Genomic DNA, 20,450 nt, shown 5'->3' on the forward strand with positions numbered 1-20,450 from the left:
GACGGTTACAATTATACATGGGCAAGATGTCCAGCGAGGTAGAAGCTGGGCGTTTGATACAGTGATACCTGTGATTATGTGATGACACCCTTGATGGCAAGAATCCAAGAACTGTTGAGGAAAGCCTGCCTAACAGTCATTTTCTTAGGCACGTTTTGACTACATGTTTGATTTTAACATAACTCATCCTTAGACACACGTTTTGACATGCCAATTTTAGCTTCAACATACTTCTTTGCTTTTAATATAGCTCGTTCTTGCTTGCTTTCGCACGGAGATTTGCCTAATTCTTTTTGTAAGTTCAAAATGCCTATTGATCCCTTAAATCTTCAGACAATGTTACGCAAAAACTAGATTATATCGATGCAGAATAGCTCATCTTTTCTTGATTGTAGATGCTGTACCAGTATCTAGTAAGCATGAATCAGATGCTCTGTTATGTTCTACATTCTGGATAACTCCCGCAGTGCCGCTAGGCTACAGTCACATTACATTACAGAAAATTTTCACTACAAGAACAAGCATCCAGGTGCTGCCTAACAAAATGCAAATGGAAAAGGACTGAACCACTATACATTATGAGGAAGAGCTGATGTACCCTGACTGACATATTTGAAAGCATACGAATACAAGGGAAGCAAATCTATGCTCAAGTTCAGAACAGCAGCGGCTTCTCCATGCCATTGTTCGCCGTTCTGTCCATTTCCTTCCTTTCTGCAGCAAGAACCCGCCCTTCTTTCTTCTTTGCCCAAAGAACCACATACAGCCCGGAGAAGAGGAAAACCATACCCAATATGCTGCATTGAACATTAATACATCAACCCACTCTCTTAATCTATTCGCATTTGGAGTCTGAAGACATAAACCTGGAGCTAAAATTCAGCTTAGTTATTCATGTTGTTTCAAGAAAACACTACGCTTATGCGCGAGCTTTATTTGTTGATTCACAATATTGTTGAGCATGGATGGAATCTGGAAGCTTCTAGTACCTTCCTGGATGCATGACCCGCCCGAGGAAGAGCACGGAGAAGATGGCGGTGCCGACGGTCTGCGTGGGACTGAACATGGAGACCATCACGGGGCCTTTCTTCTCCAGCGCCCACGTTTGGAACATGATGCACGCCGAGCTCACCACCCCGCCCTGCACCACCGACAAATAAACCCCGGTCACGCCACGCTGGCCGAGCTGCGGCCACAGATTTATCACCATTGCGGCAGTACCACGAACACGAGGGAGAGGACGATCTGGAGGCTGATCTGGGGCGTCCCGGGGTTGAACCGCCCCGCCGTGGCCACCTGGAACGCCGCCGTCATCGCCGCGCCGATCAGCGACGTCACGGAACAGAGCGTGAACGGCGCCGGGAAGTGGAGCATGGTCGCCGCCTGCATCACGATCGTGCCCGAGAGCACGAGCACCGCGCCGAGGAGGAACAGGCAGCCCGCCACCCATCTCGCGGCGGCGGCGCGGGCCGCCGACCGCGGCAGGAGGTGCCCCGGCGGGGCGTCCGGGCTCTGCAGGACGCTCATGGCCACGGCGCCCCCCAGGCAGACCACGGTGCCGAGGATCTTGGCCCTCGTGTACCGGCACTTGAGATCAACCCTCTCGAACCTGCAGTTGCAGACACGTACATATCACTAATATTGTGCAGCCGCAATGGTGAGGATTGGATGGGCCACGGCCGCCCGGAGCTAGTACCCGAGACACCCGGAGATGATGAAGATGAAGCCGGGCGCGAGGTTGGGCATGGCGGAGGCGATGGCCGGGGACGTCATCTTCATGCCCTGCAGCAGCAGAGCCTGGAATCCTGTCACCCTGGAACACACCAACATGGATCACAAGCTCATTTGAGAATTGAGATGGAGCAGCACTTAGTTAATAATTGCTAGAGTTTCTTACCCTCCCAGAGCCAGCACGATGAACTGGAAAAGCAGCCGGCTGGTAAGCTCCGATGGCCATTTCTTCCTGCTCCATCCATGCGCGCACGCATAGCCGATCGCATATGTGCAGATCGATCAAAGAACGTAAAGAACAAAAAAACAGTAACGAATCTCTAATAAATTCAGGGGATGCATGCATGATCAAAGATCAATTGATCATTGATGAATAAAATTCAAACCTCTCGAGCTTGACGGCGAAGGGGATGGTGAGGATCGCGGTGCAGAGGCTGCCGAAGGCGACGAGGAAGAGCGGGTCCAGCCCCAGCGCCAGCACGGGCGTCACCACCACCATGTACGCCGCGCCGGCCAGCTGCACGCCCACCAGCCCCAGCGAGATGGCGCCGTCCTCCCAGCACCCGCGGCCGGCGGAGGCCGCGGCATCATCGAGCGGCAGGAGCAGCGGCACGGCGACGGCGTCGGCGGTGGCGGGCGCGCTGGCCATGCACGCGGCGGTTCTCCCGTAGCTTTCCCGATGGCGCGCGCGCGCTGGCGCTGGTGTGGTCACTCCACACGTCGCGCGGGCGGGCCCTGGAAGCGTTTGCTATTCTGAGGAGCCGGCCGAGGGGGGCCGAGAGCGCTCGCTATGGTAACCGTCCACTGCCGAATTGAAGCCGAAACGCCACGAAGGAGCAGCACCCGGCTGAATGTTGAATCGCAGAGACGAGATTGCCGGAGGGGAGGAGGAAGAGAACACGCCGGGCCGGAGTTGGGGAAGAACGAGGCACGGATAGAGAGCTCGTTTGGATTGTAGGAATAGGCAATTTTCATACAAAATGGTTGGATTACTGCAGCAGTAATAAGTAAATTCAGGATGATAGGTTCTTCAGCTCGAGGGCGCGTCATCCGGGGCCTTTTCGTCTAATTTCTAAACGAGGACACGAGGAGCAGAGCCACAATTTGTTCTGAGTTGAGACATGTCTGCGCTACATTGCATTTCTACAACCTCGAGTGGTTGAACAAAATAGCAATCGACTTCAAAGAAGACTCAAAGGTGTAACCTCAGTTGGTTCTACTATGAGACAGGGCAGAAAGACTCTGAGGTACGGCCACCTGTCTTCTCTTTTGAACTACACTGATTGTGCCACAACGTCACAGCAAATCAGAATTCAGAAGGCCGGATTCGCTAAAGTACAACATCAATTCAGGACAACCTTTTCCAAGTACTAATAACCATGGCCAACTTTTTTCCTTTTCACGCGATAGGGACCATCTATACAAGAAATATCCAAGAAAGAACATTGTCGTCTGAAACAGTTGTCGATTCAACCCAACTGATACTTCACTTCAGGGCCCTGCACAAGCTCCCTTCCCTCCCGTCCTGACTTTGGTGTGTCCGTTAGGCTGACCAAGGATTTCACAGTATCAGCACCAAATCTGCCTGCAAGAGCGCCTTTCTCAGCGATCACAAGTGATTTATCCTTGACGAAGCTTTGCAGTTTCTTGGTATCGATATCCAGGCGCTCTTGGTCTGCACCAGTTGAAAAATGAAACAAGCAATTACAGTCATCCATATTGTCTCGAAGAACTACCAAAATATAAATAGTAGGACTAAATTGGCACATAAGTTTTCTTGTGCATGGAAAGGAAAACAATGGCTTCAACAAATATTTCTTTCAATCTGCAAAAATGAAGAGCGCGTCGGTAAACAAAAGAATATAGTGTCAGCACTAACTTCTTTACACCCAAGCCTGCCTAACATACTCATTTTAACAGTTTGTGTGCAAAAAAGCTGCAAAGGAAATGCAAGATTTACAACCCAAGCATGATCTACCTGAATTCTGAAATCAACAGTAGAGGCTTGCTCCATATATGTATTAAATCTATATCACTAATAATTTCAAATGTGTTGATTTTTGTGAAGCAAGATCCCAAGGCGTACCTTTTTCCAGAACGGTGTGCGCCACATGAAATGGAACACGAGCAAAAATATCTGATCCAGGAAACATTAGCCAGGTATGTTCTTTGGGGTCGTGCTCTCCACAAGTCGGGCATACCTCCTTTATCAGCTGCTTGCCAGAGCTTCCTTCCATCTCTTTCATTATGACCTCAAAGGGTGATGGCACACTAGTTTTGGTTGTCCTGGCTTGTTTCCGGAGGGCTGTCAAGGCCTCCCTATTAGCATTTCTTATTTTATCATTTTCCACCAACTGGCAGTAACAAAGAACAACACATCAGAAGAGATGATATCAAGACTCTCATCTGGTATGAATAATATGAATAACACAAGCCAATAACTCATATGAACCTGATGCCTAGCCAGAAGAACTTGTTCTGCATCAGTCTCAATGTCAACCAGAGCCTCTTGAAGCTCCTTCATGTTGGGATCCATTATAGAGCTGAAAAATAATGGCAACCGTTTTCCCACTATGTCAGTAGATTACACTACGAAGAACACGACATCGTCATATTATAAACCATCTGTGTAAATACTCAATTTTCACTTCATCATAGTCTCAATTCTAGCTATTCGTCTTCTGAGATAGAAGGCACACAATTGTGAAAACCTGAGATACTATGTGCTTGTGCAAAAGTAACACTAAGTTGAGGTACCATCAAATTCTAATTAGCACAACACATTGGCCACATCGCTCCTAGCTAGTGCAATAACACACCTCACATCTATATTATGGTTTTCTAGCTACTTTAATTTTAGTTTTGATTGAAGCATTGAAGGGTATATTGAATAAATTAGAGAACTTTGGCTACACAGCATACTAGATTAGATTAAAGGCAGTGGCGGACCCAGAAATTGAAACTAGGGTAGGCCTAGCTAAAAAAAACAAAGCACTAGCCAAAAATTTCAGAGCAATGTTTCCGTTTTCATACCTAAATTTTCTGGCATCACAAAACAACACACCAATTAATCATTAATTCACTACTCTGCTGATTGCCATTGGAGCAAAGAGAAAGAGCAGCAGTACGAACCAGTGGCGACGGCCGGAGGGCAGCAGTGGGCGGCGGCGGAGGAAGTTGACGGGCGGCCGCAACAAGGCACAGGCTGGACCAAGTGAACAGACGCGCCCGCAAACCGCAGGTTGCAGGCGTGCAGCGAGCTGGGCGGCGGGTGGAGCTGCCGACCGCGCAAGGCGCAGGCGCGCTGCGCGAAGGGGCGAGGTGGACCGCCGGAGGCCGGGATGGGGGAGCCGGGTAGGGGAGGGTGGGTGGTGGGCGGCGGGCGAGGGCGGAAGTGGAGCAGTGCGGCCGTCAGGGTCTGTCGTGGGGAGGAGGCTTAGGAGCCGGAACTGGGCTTTTGTTGGGCCATTTTTGGATTGGGCGATTCAGTTGAGCTGGGCCACTTATCAGTTTGGAAGGTGGACACGACTGCGCTTCATGGGCCTGGGTTGGCCCAGCAGTATAATAGGCCAAGCGGCCTTTCATTCCGGCACAAGCCTTCCGGCCCCGGGAAAAGCGCACACTCGCGGAGTCGCGTGGCGTGACGCAGCGCAGCGGAGAGGTGCTTGGCTTCGGCTCAGCGCGGCGGAGAGATGGAGGCCGACGCCGCTGGAGCCGACGCAGTGGGCGGCGCTGGAGGAGGAGGCGGCGGAGGAGGAGGAGGCGGCGGCGGCGGGGAGCGGTCGAGCTTCGTGATCGGCCTCATCGAGAACCGCGCCAAGGAGGTCAGTCACGTCTCTAAAACCCCCCTCTGCATTTCCCCGGTTGTTGGATCAGTCCGCTCGAATTGAGTTGATCTCTATTGAGATTTCCGTTTCGTTCTCCGTTCCCTTCCCTGGACCAGTTCGTCCTTCAGGGGCTGGGTCGGGATGCTCCTAGCTCGTGAGCCCGCGTGCGCTGCTTGCCTGCTTCGTTGGATTGCTTGCTCGAATTTGCTCTTACGGGATTTTCCTCGAACCGGATCGTGCAGGTTTTATCAGTTGTTTTTTCAGATCGGGCGTCCTATTCAGCATCTACGCGAGTTACCCATCGAGGGTTTGGGGGGTTTTAGGATGGGATTGACACTGGGGTTTTTTCCGCACTCATCCAGCTGTTCGAGAGAGTCGAGTTCGGCTGTTACGAACGTAGCGGTTGAGGAGGCAGAACTATTTCAGCACCCTACTATTGCGTTGTTCAATTAAACTGGTCTGATGTTCTGATTCGCGTTGTCCGAGAGTTTATTTTGTTTCCTGGTATAGAGCACAAGCTCCATGCCCCCATTGCATTATTTTATTACGATGGCAGCACGGTAACTACGTTTAAGCAGCAATTTCTGAAGGACCTTGCCTACATTAAATTTGCTTTAAAAATGGATTAGGCCCTTTAGTAAACACCCTTATTTACCCTATTAACATGGAATGCTAGCCTGTGTGCTACAGAACGAGGGAAGGGGCAGCAGAGAGGGATTGCAGGAAGCAGAAAGGAAGAATATCAACAATAAAGTTGGCATGGGAAACATAGTGTGAAATAATGATTAAACTACAGACAATACCTTGACATAATGATTTCCCTTTTTTCATTCGTTTTTACTGTTTACTAGTAATGCAAATTTAGTATTCTAGGCTTCCTCTTGTTTAAGAGGCATCTCAATTTGTGCACCCTCATGTTTTATTGTATCAATTCTTTGTTGTGCCAGCTTTGGAAACGTAAATTCTTTTGTGGCCTGATAATATTCAGTTGTGAATATGGGCATGTGTTGTTGTCTCTCTGGCTACATGCACCCACACATTGGCTGATATGTTAGGAGTTATATAGTGATAAACAAAATAGATAGAGCAAAACCATGGAAATGCTATCCTTTCAATGTTTTGGTCATCCTTTTTTTTCCTGAAAACCAATATGATCTGTTAATATAAAAATGATATACTGTCACAGGTTGGCGTTGCAGCCTTTGATTTGAGATCAGCCTCAATGCACGTATCTCAGTATATCGAGACAAGTTGCTCATACCACAATACAAAAACACTACTTCATTTCTATGATCCCATGGTTGTCATTGTGCCCCCAAACAAAACAGCAGCAGATGGCATGGTTGGAGTTTCAGAGCTGATCAATAAACTTTACCCAGCGAACAAAAAGGTAATGATACTAATTTGGAATTACTATCTGTATTTTTCAGAACAATATTTTTTTGTTCTAGTCTAAACATAGACAACTTTATAGGTCACAATGGCACGTGGTTGCTTTGATGATACAAAGGTATATTCCCCCCTGACTGACCATCTTTCTTTACATTATCAGCTGACTGATTTCCCCTAATGTCCTGCATGTTCCCGCTTCTTTTAAGGGTGCTGTCATGGTGAAAAATCTTTCAGCTAGAGAGCCATCTGCGCTTGGTTTAGATACTTACTGCAAGCAGTATTATCTTTGTCTTGCGGCTGCCTCTGCAACACTTAAGTGGTATGTATGCTCAATAGTCAATACATCACGTCAAAATCCATCCTTCCCTTCTTAATAACTTTCTTTTTTCAATTTGAATCTCCTTTTGGATAAAAAGTAAACTTGTGTTCTGATTTCAATATGGTCATATCTCCTTTTCTGGATTTCAGTTCATTTGTTTTTACAAGTTTATCTACTATCGCATGAATCTTATGCCAAACTTCTTTATATTTGTTGCAGGATAGAATCAGAAAAGGGTTTATTTATTACCAACCACTCATTATCAGTAAGTTCTTAGGAATGAAGTTGTAATTGTGAAGCTTTTGTTTCACTTCAAGCTAATCATTATGAACAAGCAGTATTTTGTGCACACTCTTTGTTCTCTACTTGATGACCTCTTCTCTGTTATGCGCTGTCTCCAGAAAGTTCTCTCCAAGTGGAGTCCCTTTTGGCTTTTGCCAATGGCGGCAACAAATTGTAAATTATAAGTTGCCTTTATGGTGTTTCAGTTTAACTGATTATTATAGTAAATCCTGAGTAGTTAGTCCATGCACTCATTACATAATACGATAGGATTCAATGCCCTTTATTATCCTGAGTAGTTAATCCTGAGCAATCACTTCTTTTTTTTTTGGCTTCGATGCCCTTTGTTATCTTATTGCCAAGACTTAGAAGCATAATACGATAGGATTCACTGCATTTAAACCAATCTAAAACTAACACACAACCATCAAAGATTTATTTGTTTCCTACATTCAATGAGTCCATTACTCCTTCTGTTTTACTAAACCAGGAAAACTGGGGGTTCAAAGTTGTTATTCTTCTTTTCTATCTATTATAACCATATTCATCATTATTGAAAACCTCTTTTTACTGTCAGGTTACATTCAATGGGTCATTTGACCATATGAACATTGACTCAACTAGGTAATTCTTTTGGGATAATGCACCTTTGAGTCAAATAAAGTAGTATTAACCAAGTATGGTCAAACACTTGTGCACAGACCTGAATTGCCTTAACTGTTTGACATTCATTCTGCAGTGTTCAAACATTGGAAATTATTGATCCTCTCCATGCTGAGCTATGGGGCACGAGCAGCAAAAAGAAAAGCCTCTTTCAGATGTTGAAGACTACAAAGACTACAGGAGGGTATGCCTTCAGACCACCAATTACAACCTCTTACTTGCTGGCACTTGATTGTCTTCTGATAATTCATGTTATTTTTCAACTTAGAACCATTCCCATGTTATTGTTATAACGATATCATTCTAATATAAGCTATTCACTGAGTAATCTTTTTTTTCTTTTAGTTGTATATTTAGGATCTAAGCACATGAAGCTATTCTCTTTGACATCCTTATTCCAGGGCTAGACTTCTGAGAGCCAACTTACTGCAACCACTGAAAGATATTCAGACCATCAATGCTCGTCTAGACTGCTTGGTGAGTAGGTCTACGATGTATTTATGAAAAAATACCTGCTGTTAAACGCTGCTTAACATCTGAAATCAGTGAAGCATATTACAACACTTCTTATTTTATACGTTATTAAGTTGGCATAGGAATGTTTAGTGTGTGCTTGCTCCCATTGGATTTAACTTGAAGCCCTGTGCTCCGAGGGCTAAATTGAATTGTGATACAACTGTTGAATGCCTGGATGCACATTAGACATTTCAGATTTCTGAAGTCTTAATCATATCAGCTTCCCCTTTTCTTGAGTTTGATTTCTAGACAATTGTCAGATACACTATCCTGCAATGTAAACATCGTCCCATCCTTTTGCGAGTCTTGACATGAAGAGCAATGGATTATGTATTTCACACTTTCTTTATCTATGGTTGGTAGTCTATACAAACTAAAATATTTCTTAAAAATATAATAAGATATGTGATAAATTATGCTACATGATATGCATAGTAATGCGCATGCAAGCAAGGTTAATTAAAATGTCCCATTTTTGTTCAAAATAAATGTGCAGGCAAATACTGTCTGTTATTGCTAGGTTCTGGTATTGTGATGTACTAGCTGCACGAGGCCTGTATTCTTCCTGTTAAAAAACATAGAGCAAATAGTCTTAGCTTCTAACTTGCAGACTGCTCTTCAATCATGATTGTACCAATTATATATGTTTCTTCATTTGGTGGAACAACGAACCTGTACAAACGATATCTCAGTATTTATCTGGAAGATTTTTTTTTTGAAAGTGCTGCCTCTTATAATATTCATGTGCATGATCTTTAGTATGCTTGTGCAATTCTGAGATGTGGGATCTCATAAGTATCATCTTATTATTTAAGTTAAGCTCAGAAGGGTACAATGATATGTTAGAGTAGTAACATGTTTTCTAATTTAAAACATTAAATTATTTCCAGGATGAGCTAATGAGCAATGAGGAACTGTTTTTTGGCTTGACTCAGGGTCTTCGTAAGTTTCCAAAAGAATCAGGTTAATATACTGCTCTCCTCTCTTGTTGTACTGCACTGTGAATTAAATGTGACTCACTGTCGCAAAACTCTCTTCTGCTATTAGATAAGGTTCTCTGTCATTTCTGCTTCAAGCCCAAAAAGGTTGTGGATGAGGTATTGATGCCTGCCAATGGTAGAAAGAGCCAGATACTGATTTCTGATATTATTATTCTAAAAACTGCTCTGGACGCCATACCATTCTTCTCCAAGGTCTGATAAACCATTTTACTTTGCTTCTGGAAAAAGAAATGTGTATGATCACTGGAAAATAAGTCAATGTGTTTAATGTGTGTCGCTTTCATCATTCAGGTTTTGAAGGGGGCAAAGAGTTTTCTTCTTCGCAACATTTATCAGACTGTATGTGAGAATCCTAAATATGAGAATATGAGAAAGAGGTAGTTTTGTGACCTCCTGCTTCAAGTGAAAGTTGTATGATCTTTTTAATCCACATAAGATGCACAGACTATATATGCTTAGAGGCTTTTGCCTCGCAGCTTCAGTTTTTTTTAAAAAATGCACTGACTATCATTGGGTAGCACCATGATAAGTAAATTACGTAGTGAAATATGATCTTGCTCACCCTTCACAATTTCATATACCCTTCGGGGTAGCAATGCACTTAACTCTTTTTTAGAAAGTTTAAATGGTAAATAACAAAAGTAATAAATTTCACTAATTGATCTTGCTGTGTTACCTACAAGTTTCAATATTTAAAACAAAGGTATAAAACTAAATTTGAAACGAGATTTGTACCATAGTTTCTTCCAAATTCTGCTTATAGCTATACTGTTTCACCTTGTAGCAGCAGTTATGTTTGTATATTTTCAAGCATAACGATCCCATATGGTATGCTTAAAATCGTGTTGTTGTCTAAGATTTCTATATCTTAGCCACTAGGCCAGTATCTCAGTGCTTGCTGGCCACAATTATATTCCTTGGCATTGTTAATAATTATTGTCACACAGTCTTGTACCTTTTTTAACGTTCTTATATTAACTTTTTGTGGTCCTAGAATTGGAGATATCATTGATGAGGATGTGGTTCATTCGAGGGCTCCATTTGTAGCCTGCACTCAGCAATGTTTTGCTATCAAGGCAGGAATTGATGGGCTGCTTGATGTTGCTCGTCGATCTTTCTGTGATACCAGCGAAGGTGGCACTTCTTATGTACATCCATTCTCAAATTTGTATTGTTCACATTCTTAACATATTTTATTGCAGCCATACACAACCTTGCCAGCAAGTACAGGGAAGAATATAAGATGCCGAATTTGAAGATACCCTATAATATTAGGCAAGGATTTTACTTCATTATACCCCAGAAGGACATTACTGATAGGCTTCCCAATAAATTTATCCAGGTATATGAACATCATCTTACAAAACAACTTGTTAGCTATAATATGATAACCATGAATTCTTGATTATCAATTAGGTCGTTAGACATGGGAAGAATGTCCACTGCTCAAGCTTGGAGCTTGCTTCGGTAAGTTAATTTCCCTGTGTTATTATTCTTAGGCATTTTAGTAATTATACGATTTGTTGCCACACTACAAACATTACTGTAACTGTGAGTGTGCTTGTTTAGCGGTATAGCTTTGTGATTACTAATACCTTTTTTTTCTTTTACTAGATACACTTCTCTTTTATCAATAGTGCATAACCCTGACAACCACGACTATACTTGGAATAGCTTTATGATCAAAGTATTAATGTATTATGTATTCCATTTTGCAGCTAAATGTTAGGAACAAATCAGCTGCTGCAGAGTGCTTCCGCCGCACGGAACTTTGTTTGGAAGGTTGCTGTAGCAATATTTTGTATCTATTGATTGGAGTAGTGTTATTTTACTGGTTGATTTCAAGAATATATATGGGTCAAGCGTATGTTCCACTTACACTTTTTTTTCTGAGGAAAATAAAATTATAAGCTTCTACCTAAAAGGTGACGTGCATATAACATGTTCTGTATATTGTTATTGTACAGAGATATTTTGCTGTCGTCTTCCACGTAAGTGGAAGTAGTTAAGCTACGCAGAAGGGTGGATGTCATTACTTTATTTATGTTTGTCCCATGCTTCCAGTTTGCAGTAATGCTTTTTGCCAACCAGCGTTGCAAATAATGCAAATCAGCAGCTGAATCTACAGCCTTGAATGCAATTTTTGTAATTTATCCCGTGATTGCATGCAAATCAATTCTAGTATCCTAACATTTGTTTTGTTAGAAAAAAGAAGAAGCTTATGTGCATGGAGCACTTGATTTTCATGCAAGGCTAAATTTAACTACCATGCAAGTGCCTATAGAAATTTTAAAGCTGGCTAAGTCTCTTGTTTATCATTTTCAGGTCTTATTGACGAGATCAGGGAAGACATTGGTATCCTTACATTGCTCGCTGAAGTATTGTGTCTATTGGACATGATTGTAAATTCTTTTGCGCATACAATATCTACAAAACCTGTCGATCGCTACACAAGGCCAGAGTTCACAGGTAGGTGACTTAGCTCCTAGTCATGTATTTTGCTACTTCCTCCAGTTCGTTATATAAGTTCATGCCCACCATTGCACTGCACATGGACTGAGGAAATCCATAACCAAGTGGAATTATATTGTGTAGACCATGCTATATGTTATCAATGCAAGAGAAAGCAATCACTCCCGCTCACTTGAAACAAGCAAAAATAACAAAGATAACTACTCTGTACATGCATGCTTTGGTTGCACATTTTGAATTACAAGTGTGGTGAGAAAAATAAAATTAAGTACGTGTGGCCTGGATATTATGAGGGACATAACAGGAAAAATCACAACAAAACATCATCAGTTAAACCCTGGACAAATATTTTGAAATGGATATTCCCGAGATTACGGACATAGAGAAAAGAAAGAACTACTGGAAGTGTGAATTATTTCGTTGTAATGTTCTAGGAATCCATCTCTGGTTGTTCATGATTTTTATTTTTTTGTCTTTACTTAAGCAGATGATGGCCCAATGGCAATCAATGCTGGACGACATCCTATCCTGGAGACCTTGCGTACCGATTTTGTTGTAAGTTACCCTTTTTGTTGATTTCTACATATTTACTTTAGACTCATTTCATTTTTATAATTCTTCTGGTTAAAATGTCCATGGCCTTGTTTGTCATACAGCCTAACAATATCTTTCTATCTGAAGCATCTAATATGGTTCTTGTCATGGGGCCAAATATGTGAGTGGCATAATATAATAATGTATCTAAGTTGATGTTGCCAGCTATTCATTTATTTATCTGTGGAGTTCATCTAGTCTATGGATTGCTTGCTGTTGCAGGAGTGGAAAAAGCACATATCTCCAACAAATATGCTTAATTGTTATTCTTGCCCAAATTGGCTGTTATGTCCCAGCTCAGTTTGCATCATTAAGAGTGGTTGATCGTATATTCACACGGATTGGTAATGGAGACAATGTTGAAAACAACTCAAGCACGGTATGCGTTTGAACAGTTTGTTCTAGACTTATAATTTCCATACAAGAATAAGCTTGGTCTCTTCAACTTTATTCATTGTGCTTATCATACAAACTATTTATGGAGTTACAGAACTACTCTAGAAATACATAACAGTACAGTAATTAGATTGAACAGAACTGTTAGGTTTCATGCACCAACCAGATGAACCCAAAAGCTTAAGCTTTTGGGAAGAGGTGGGCAATCCACTAATACTTCACAACACTCCCACTCACATGCAGCCGGAACAAGGCGCAAATGTGGAAATAAAGAAGGGAGCGGAGGACTTAAAAGATGCCTCTACCAAGACTCGAACTCGAGACCTCTGGCTTTGATACCATGTTAGGTTTCATGTACCAACCAGATGAACCCAAAAGCTTAAGCTTGTATGATATTTCACAACAAATACTTCACAACTTGTATGATATTTCACAACTTGGAAGAGGTGGGCAATCCACTAATACTTCACAACAAGAACAATTATGCACAAACAGTTAACTTGTATGATATTTCAATAATATTTGGCCCTATGATTGTTTTAATTTTCATTTCTTTCCTTTCCTACTATCTGCTATGTGGTGTTACTAACCTTAGGGATTTGAGAGATAAGCGCTGTTCATTAGGGCTGATGGATATATAGAGTCCTCATGGGCCATATGGGCCTTCATTATATATGGGCCCTGATATACTTAACATGTCTTAGCTTAAAATATTAAAATTCTAAAACCTGGGCAAATGAAGATAATTGTTGTTGTTAAACTGTATGCAGTTGCTCTGCCTTTCTTAAATAGTCCTTGTGCTCTTTGGTTGGTTGGAGCATGAAACTGGAAATGGAATAAAACCTCAGGGATCATTAGTTCAAAGTGTGCGTTCATTTATTTATTTTACTAGCGAGTGCACATATTTCCTGGTATGTAGCAGCTTCCATTTGTTTATCGAGCACCTTAAGATTTTCTGAAACAATATTATTAATGATGTATCTAATTACCATAATTTATCTTTGCAGTTTATGACAGAAATGAAAGAAACAGCTTTCATCATGCAGAATGTTACTTCAAAGTATGTCTTCAGTACTGTTTTTTTTTCTCTCAAACACGCAGGAGATTGTATATTTTTGTATTAAAGAGAACACTGCTGAAGATTGGAATTTGATATTTTTCTGGTATTTCTCTTGTTTTCTTCTGATGGCCATGAACTTACAGGAGCTTGATTGTTGTGGATGAGCTTGGAAGGGCGACATCTTCCTCTGATGGGTTGGCAATTGCATGGAGCTGCTGTGAACACCTTCTTTCTGTCAAAGCGTAAAAACTAGTAACCCCTTATTAACAACATTTACAGTAATTTTTTCTTATTCCTTGGTGCTGTAAATGCATGATTTTTTGAATGAACGTCCTGACTTTTGTTGTTCTACATTTCTTGCATAAAAAGTTATAGTTTAAGTTAGAGCGCCCCACCTAGCCAACCCGACCATAAAACCCAGGTATTATAGTGGGAGGGGTGGGGGCTTTTATTCTCAGTCCAACATTCCCCCTACTGCGTGCGAGCCGGGCGAGCCGCGGGGCTGTGCCACCTGTCCGGTCTCAACACTTCGGTCTCAGCAAACGCAGCCAGGGAAATCGCGCAGCGGAATCTGGTACCAAGTTAGCGCGCCCCACCTAGCCAACCCGACCATAAAACACAGGTATTATAGTGGGAGGGGTGGGGGCTTTTATTCTCAGTCCAACAGTTTACACCTACGTTAATTTTGTGAATCAAGTATTAGCTTGTTATTACCCTAGGCTATGCACTGCGGATTCAAATGATAGTTTTTTGTTAAACTAGTTACTAATATTGCAGTGGTTTATAGGTCGTGCGAGGCCTCTACATAGGTCAGTTTTTTGGGTGTCATTACAACAGGTGATCTGTCTGATGTAATGTCGCCAACCTCCTTCCACATACTAAGAGGTCGGGGGTTACTTTATAAATTATATAGGGCTATTTACCCCCTTCTTTTCTCTCTATGATATAAAGATACACAGCTAGCCATGTTATTTTTGGGTAATGTTGGTCCACTCACTGTATCACAAATTCAGAATTCATGATGTAGTTTTTCTGCAATGGACTTAGAGTTGTAAATATATGTTTTATTTAATTATTACTAAAATAATACCATTCTTGGTCGAAAATTATACTTTATCCTTCCTCAGTAACGACGAATACCATGCAGATACACTGTTTTTGCCACACACATGGAGGGCTTGTCAGAACTGGCAACGATGTATCCAAATGTGAAGATCCTCCATTTTGAAGTCGACTTGAGAAATGACCGCTTGGATTTCAAGGTCTGTACCGGCACTGGCAATTCCAGGAATTTGGTTCTTCACGTCTGTTTTAACATTAACATTGTACCAACCGCTGCATCAGTTCCGCCTGAAGGATGGCATCCGACGGGTACCGCACTATGGGCTTCAGCTGGCCAGAGTGGCTGGTCTCCCTGCTTCAGTGATTGACACAGCGACGAACATCACTTCACAGATCACAGAGCAGGTACCTTCTTTTGGCCATAACAAGGCTATGTCATCATCTCTTGGGTTTATATATGCTACGCCGACTGCTGAACACTGCACCCTGTGTGTATATTTCTAGGACTCCCATTTGCGTAAACATGTTTCCTTCACCTCGGGGTTGATGTCTACTCAATTGAGCATGGATTTTTTTTTTTGTATTTGTCCTTTGCGCAGGAAATGACAAGGATGGATGCCAACTGGGAGGAGTTCAAGTCTCTTCGGATGGCATATCAGGTTGCACAGCGGCTTGTATGCCTGAAGTACTCCAACCAAAGTGACGACTACATCCGTGAAGAGCTGCGGAAGCTCAAGGAGGGCTATGCTGCAAGCCAGCTGACTTGAGAAAGAGGGTGTTCTCTGCAAGAATTAGATTGGCATGAGCAGCTTAGGTCCTTATGTAACATGCTAGTATGGTGGCAAGAGTTTCATCTCTTGCTCGTGTGACACACAGTGCATTGTGTTGGTCCCCAGGTGTACGCCGCTGGCAGGATCCATCAGCCAACACGTATGTTCATTTGTCCACGCCAACTCCTATTGAGCAAAGGCACACCATTATGTTTGTAACCCCACGTAACAGGTAGAACATGTGAATTCCTAGAACAAATCAGTTGTATATGAAATCAGCCACAGACCGTTTACATATGTGAAACACCAAACGAACAAGATTATTTCTGTCGATACATATTTGTATATAGTAAAATACACCGTGGGCACCTGAACTTGCAGCGCTGTGTCAAATAGGTCTATGAACTTAGAAACCAGACATCTAGCCCCTCGTCTATGAACTTAGAAACCAGACATCTAGCCCCTCGAACTTGCGAACCCGTTCACTCCAGGTCCAGTCCGGTTTGTCCAGTTTTGCATGGCTTGCATGGCACTGTGCGGCCGAGATTTGCTATAGTGACCCCGGATTCGCTACACTAACCGCGGTTTTGTTTTTCCCTTTTCTAATTTATTTTGGCTGAATCTTCGAAAAATCATAACTCTTCGATACGACATCGGATGGAGATGATTTTTATATGAAAATTGTAGCCCTCGACGAGATCTACAACTTTCTAGTTTTGAATTTTTTTCATTTGACAATGTTAAGGTGCTCAAAAAAATTATATAAAATTACAGCACCATAACAATCGCGTACTTTTGCTTGTCGCATTAGCAAATTAATATATTTTTTGTTTGTTGTCAAATGAAGACACTTTGTATATCAAAATTTTAACACTTTTAACGATCTAGATTGTTGTAGTTTTGAGTTTTTACATTTGAAGTTGTTAAGATATTGATAAAATAGTATAAAGCCTCAACGTCTTTCGCGTACTTAATATGCTGGGGGACAGATCGGATCGAGAGGAGTGGAGGGGTGCCAGAAGCGGGGCCGGTGGGAGGACGGAGAAAGGGAACAAAGGTGAATTTTGAGTTTGCGCGCGAGGGGAAGGAGGAAGAAGGGCGTAGGATTTAAGCAGGCGATTCGCAGGTTGGGTCGAGAGACGCGGTTTAAGCCGAGTCCGATCGGAAGTAGGATGGATCGGATTGGATGGATGGGCCACCTTTCGTGACTGAAGGCGCCTTTTTTATTTTTATATTTTTCGAAAACATTTTTTACAGAAATATATTTTCAATATCACAATTTACAGTTTTGTACCCCTACCGCCCGGCAGGGGGCGGCAGGGGGCCTACCGCCCAGCAGCAGGGCGGCAGGGACTTATATGTAAATTTAAAAAAAAAATATTTGCGCGGGAGCCATTGGCGGGAGCCTGCCGCCCCCCTGGCGGGCGGCAGGCCCCCTGCCGCCAATCCACTGGGCGGCAAGGGACCTGCCGCCCGCCAGGGGGGCGGCAGGCTCCCTGCTGTGGACAACTTGCTGTGGCCATTAGATGTGTTTTAGATATGGATACAAATAAAAACTATTAGTAAAGAACATGAATATGAAAAGTATAAGCTAGCAATTCACACACATACGCAAATGAGAACGAAATAGGTGATGTATGAGAACGAAATAAGTATAATATGATGACATGTCCATAACAAAAATACAGAAACAACTAGAAGCACATCCTAACCACCCCGGCCACCCCGGCCATGTCGACCTCTTTTACGCTGAGCGTGGACGTGGTCTGTAGAGTAGGTGTGTCGCTCTGGAGGCCCTACGTCTTTACCTGGACGTCCGGTGGGCACAGGTGTCTGGAAGGTAATATCGGCCTGCGGGTTAGGTGTAGAAAATAACCGACTCCAATCTTCGAAGTTCGCCTCAAAGGTATCCTGTGTGGGCCCTATACAGTAGCAATTAAGATATCTTAATATCGTCTTATAAGTCATATATTTTGGTATATATTCATCATACGTACCTGGTGGTGGTGGATACGAGGAATGACCCATATCAGAAAGCTGGTGGTGCGATCCTGTAAACCGTTCAAATTATTTAAAATATTCATAGAGATAAGAAGCACATGATAAATTCGGGCTACAGATTAGGTATTTACCTTGCGTTCCTTCTGCTGTCGCCGTAGGGTAATACGAAGAAGGTCCAGCATCATACCCCTGTTGTGATCCTATATGTAAATACAAAAGGAATTAGACTTCATACCACAATTAATTGAAATTAAGATATTGACTATATGTTTACCGAAAGGTCGTGGTGGTGCCTGTGTTGGTTGAAATGACATCCCTGCAGCTGGTGCCATGGTACTAAACTGAGTCCCTCCGTGAGGTTGGTAAGGTGGGTGTGCATCACCTGTATGAACTGAGAATTAATTGTTGGCTTCAAAGTAGGAAGTTAGTAAGTATCCTCACGTACCTGGATAATGCTGCTGAGACCAATAAGGTGCTTGGGAAGACTGCTGCTGTGTGGGACCACAAGGAAACGACGTCGAGGCTTGAGACGAACCGTACGAGTCATCGTACGATGTCCGGCTACCAAAGGCTTCAAGCATGGAATGGGATCTTTGTGAAACTCGGGTCCAGGCCGACTCTTGCTCATTCCTATCCATCATAGATCCCCCTCGAATCCTCATCAAATTCGCCCTGGCATCTAAGTCCATCAACCTGCACATTTCAAAATGCAAGCAAGAAAAAAAAGGCATTAACACTGTAATCCAAAGTATTTGAAAAGCGATGATAACTTTGACTCACCGCCCCAGCTAATGCTTCGTCCCTATGTCGTGCGTACCCATCCTGTGCTGTCGCAACATGCGGCTGTGGTTGCATGTCAGCATATATCAAGCGGCAACGAGTCTGAGGCTGGTACCAGCTCAGGTACGCCCTGTACGAAGCCTCCGTGTGTGCAGGGGTCGCAAGCGCCACGTTCTCCTCTGCCTGGTCCCAGCCATCGACCCAAGGCTGCACCCTTGTCACCCACATGTTAGAGAAGGGTTGCCCAGTCCTCGATAAACTAAATATTGAAAACAATTTAGTCAAATATGATTAGTTAACTATACAATGCATAGTCACTGAAATAGTATATGAATTGTTACCTGTGGTCATGGCGTTCGACCCGATCCAATGCTGACGGCACAGGATACAACTGCCTTTGACCGAACTGTCTCCTGACTCTGTCCGGGCAGTGAGCCTCAATGTAAACGCCGTACACCAACGCTGTAGTTGTCATCCATAAGGCCTGGTCCTGAAAGCAAACCGAAGATATCCCGATCGGTGCACGAGTGTTTATAGCCAACTCGGAGTAGGGCTCCCACACGACGTCTTCAGGTGTCAACCGATCAAACTCAGCCACAAAATCAGGATAGGCCCGACGAGACTGTACGTGGGCCCACCTCTTCTGCACAAAATTAATAATAATATGTACAAATAAGAAATACAAAGAGGGTAAAACAAAGCAACAGAATTGCCAACAGAATAGTACGAGTAGCAGTTATTTCCGTACCTGACGAGCGTACCAGAGAGTCCCCATGGTGGGCCTATCGTCCTCGGTGTCACCGTACATATCCAGCTCATACGGTGAGTGGTCGACAAGCGGGCGACCAATTGCTATCCTCTCGTACGACCAAAGCTGTAGCAGAATTGGACATCCTATAAGAATTGCATTGTGCTTATTTTGCACCGATGCCTTGCAGAGGCCACGGTACGTGGCTGCAAGTACCGCTGCACCCCAACTGTATTGAGGCATTTCCTCCACAGCTGCCTCTACGATCTCCAGTGCGTAAGGCACAAGCACCCTATCCACATAGACCCCGTGTGAGTTGTTGAACATTATGTATCCAAACAACCACAACAGGTATGCCTCAAGGGATCGAGTGACGCTATCATCATCAGCATCATGTGCCAAATTGTCGGGCTGCATAGAAATGATGAACATTTATGAGTACGAGATCAATTATAAAATAAAACCATAACTGCACTAGTAAAAAGCATAACTCTAACATTAATCGTTCCATAACAAGATATGTACCTGGAACTGGAGGATCCATGCCTTGGCAGGGCCTGTTGCTTTTGGGTGCTCTTCTACATCAATCGCGATGTCAATATTTGCAAAACGCTCTTCTAGATCGTCCAACCACGTAGGCGGGACGACACGAGGCCCTACGGCATCCCCACTGATAGGAAGACCCAGCAGCATCGCAACGTCCTGTAGGGTCGGTGTCATCTCCCCACAAGGGAGGTGGAAGGTGTTTGTCTCAGGCCTCCATCTATCAACTAGAGCCGTAAGTAGAGACCTGTCCAGCTGTACTAAACCACTCTCAGCAAGACAACCTATAGTAA

At 43.3% G+C, this 20,450-nt stretch overlaps 3 protein-coding genes across 4 annotated transcripts; 1 reads left to right on the forward strand and 2 right to left on the reverse strand.

Annotated features, from left to right (window-relative positions):
* Nucleotides 1–655: 655 nt before the first annotated feature.
* LOC120695490 (WAT1-related protein At5g47470-like) lies at nucleotides 656–2,380 on the reverse strand. The gene is made up of 6 exons (XM_039978724.1): nucleotides 2,118–2,380; nucleotides 1,898–1,963; nucleotides 1,697–1,813; nucleotides 1,222–1,609; nucleotides 990–1,141; nucleotides 656–797 (listed from the first exon to the last, which is right to left on the reverse strand). Exons 1-6 carry the CDS (start codon nucleotides 2,378–2,380, stop codon nucleotides 656–658), a joined length of 1,128 nt encoding a protein of 375 aa, XP_039834658.1.
* Nucleotides 2,381–2,890: 510 nt separating this feature from the next.
* LOC120688187 lies at nucleotides 2,891–5,135 on the reverse strand. The gene is made up of 4 exons (XM_039970371.1): nucleotides 4,864–5,135; nucleotides 4,184–4,274; nucleotides 3,818–4,085; nucleotides 2,891–3,406 (listed from the first exon to the last, which is right to left on the reverse strand). Exons 2-4 carry the CDS (start codon nucleotides 4,265–4,267, stop codon nucleotides 3,201–3,203), a joined length of 558 nt encoding a protein of 185 aa, XP_039826305.1. The 5' UTR covers nucleotides 4,268–4,274; nucleotides 4,864–5,135; the 3' UTR covers nucleotides 2,891–3,200.
* A 209-nt stretch (nucleotides 5,136–5,344) lies between these two features.
* On the forward strand, nucleotides 5,345–16,418 carry LOC120688191 (DNA mismatch repair protein MSH4). Of its 2 annotated transcripts, none has more exons than XM_039970382.1 (24): nucleotides 5,345–5,555; nucleotides 6,745–6,948; nucleotides 7,033–7,068; nucleotides 7,157–7,269; nucleotides 7,489–7,534; nucleotides 8,129–8,175; nucleotides 8,291–8,398; nucleotides 8,616–8,691; nucleotides 9,621–9,693; nucleotides 9,778–9,923; nucleotides 10,023–10,108; nucleotides 10,726–10,865; nucleotides 10,934–11,073; nucleotides 11,148–11,198; nucleotides 11,450–11,513; nucleotides 12,057–12,200; nucleotides 12,688–12,758; nucleotides 12,860–12,918; nucleotides 13,020–13,176; nucleotides 14,201–14,253; nucleotides 14,397–14,495; nucleotides 15,401–15,515; nucleotides 15,598–15,720; nucleotides 15,915–16,418. In XM_039970382.1, exons 1-24 carry the CDS (start codon nucleotides 5,424–5,426, stop codon nucleotides 16,080–16,082), a joined length of 2,451 nt encoding a protein of 816 aa, XP_039826316.1. In that variant the 5' UTR covers nucleotides 5,345–5,423; the 3' UTR covers nucleotides 16,083–16,418. The 2 variants fall into 2 exon arrangements, with proteins under 2 accessions (XP_039826316.1, XP_039826323.1); XM_039970389.1 differs by having other exon boundaries at nucleotides 12,691–12,758; nucleotides 15,915–16,396.
* The last annotated feature ends 4,032 nt before the right edge of the window (nucleotides 16,419–20,450 follow it).

This window comes from Panicum virgatum, chromosome 2K (genome assembly GCF_016808335.1).
Source record: "Panicum virgatum strain AP13 chromosome 2K, P.virgatum_v5, whole genome shotgun sequence".
NCBI lineage: Eukaryota > Viridiplantae > Streptophyta > Magnoliopsida > Poales > Poaceae > Panicum > Panicum virgatum.

Bases quoted from the DNA above. Each gene is read 5' to 3' on its own strand.
- LOC120695490 (XM_039978724.1), bottom strand. From the start codon at position 2,380: ATGGCCAGCGCGCCCGCCACCGCCGACGCCGTCGCCGTGCCGCTGCTC. The intron at 1,142-1,221 runs GTACTGCCGCAA...TCGGTGGTGCAG, and splicing joins TCCTCTCCCTCGTGTTCGTG to GGCGGGGTGGTGAGCTCGGC. The intron at 798-989 runs GTACTAGAAGCT...TGTTCAATGCAG, and splicing joins CGGGTCATGCATCCAGGAAG to CATATTGGGTATGGTTTTCC.
- LOC120688187 (XM_039970371.1), bottom strand. From the start codon at position 4,267: ATGGATCCCAACATGAAGGAGCTTCAAGAGGCTCTGGTTGACATTGAG. The intron at 4,086-4,183 runs GTTCATATGAGT...TGTTACTGCCAG, and splicing joins TTCTTCTGGCTAGGCATCAG to TTGGTGGAAAATGATAAAAT. The intron at 3,407-3,817 runs GTACGCCTTGGG...CAACTGGTGCAG, and splicing joins GCACACCGTTCTGGAAAAAG to ACCAAGAGCGCCTGGATATC.
- LOC120688191 (XM_039970382.1), top strand. From the start codon at position 5,424: ATGGAGGCCGACGCCGCTGGAGCCGACGCAGTGGGCGGCGCTGGAGGA. The intron at 7,270-7,488 runs GTATGTATGCTC...TATTTGTTGCAG, and splicing joins GCCTCTGCAACACTTAAGTG to GATAGAATCAGAAAAGGGTT. The intron at 9,924-10,022 runs GTCTGATAAACC...TTCATCATTCAG, and splicing joins CCATACCATTCTTCTCCAAG to GTTTTGAAGGGGGCAAAGAG.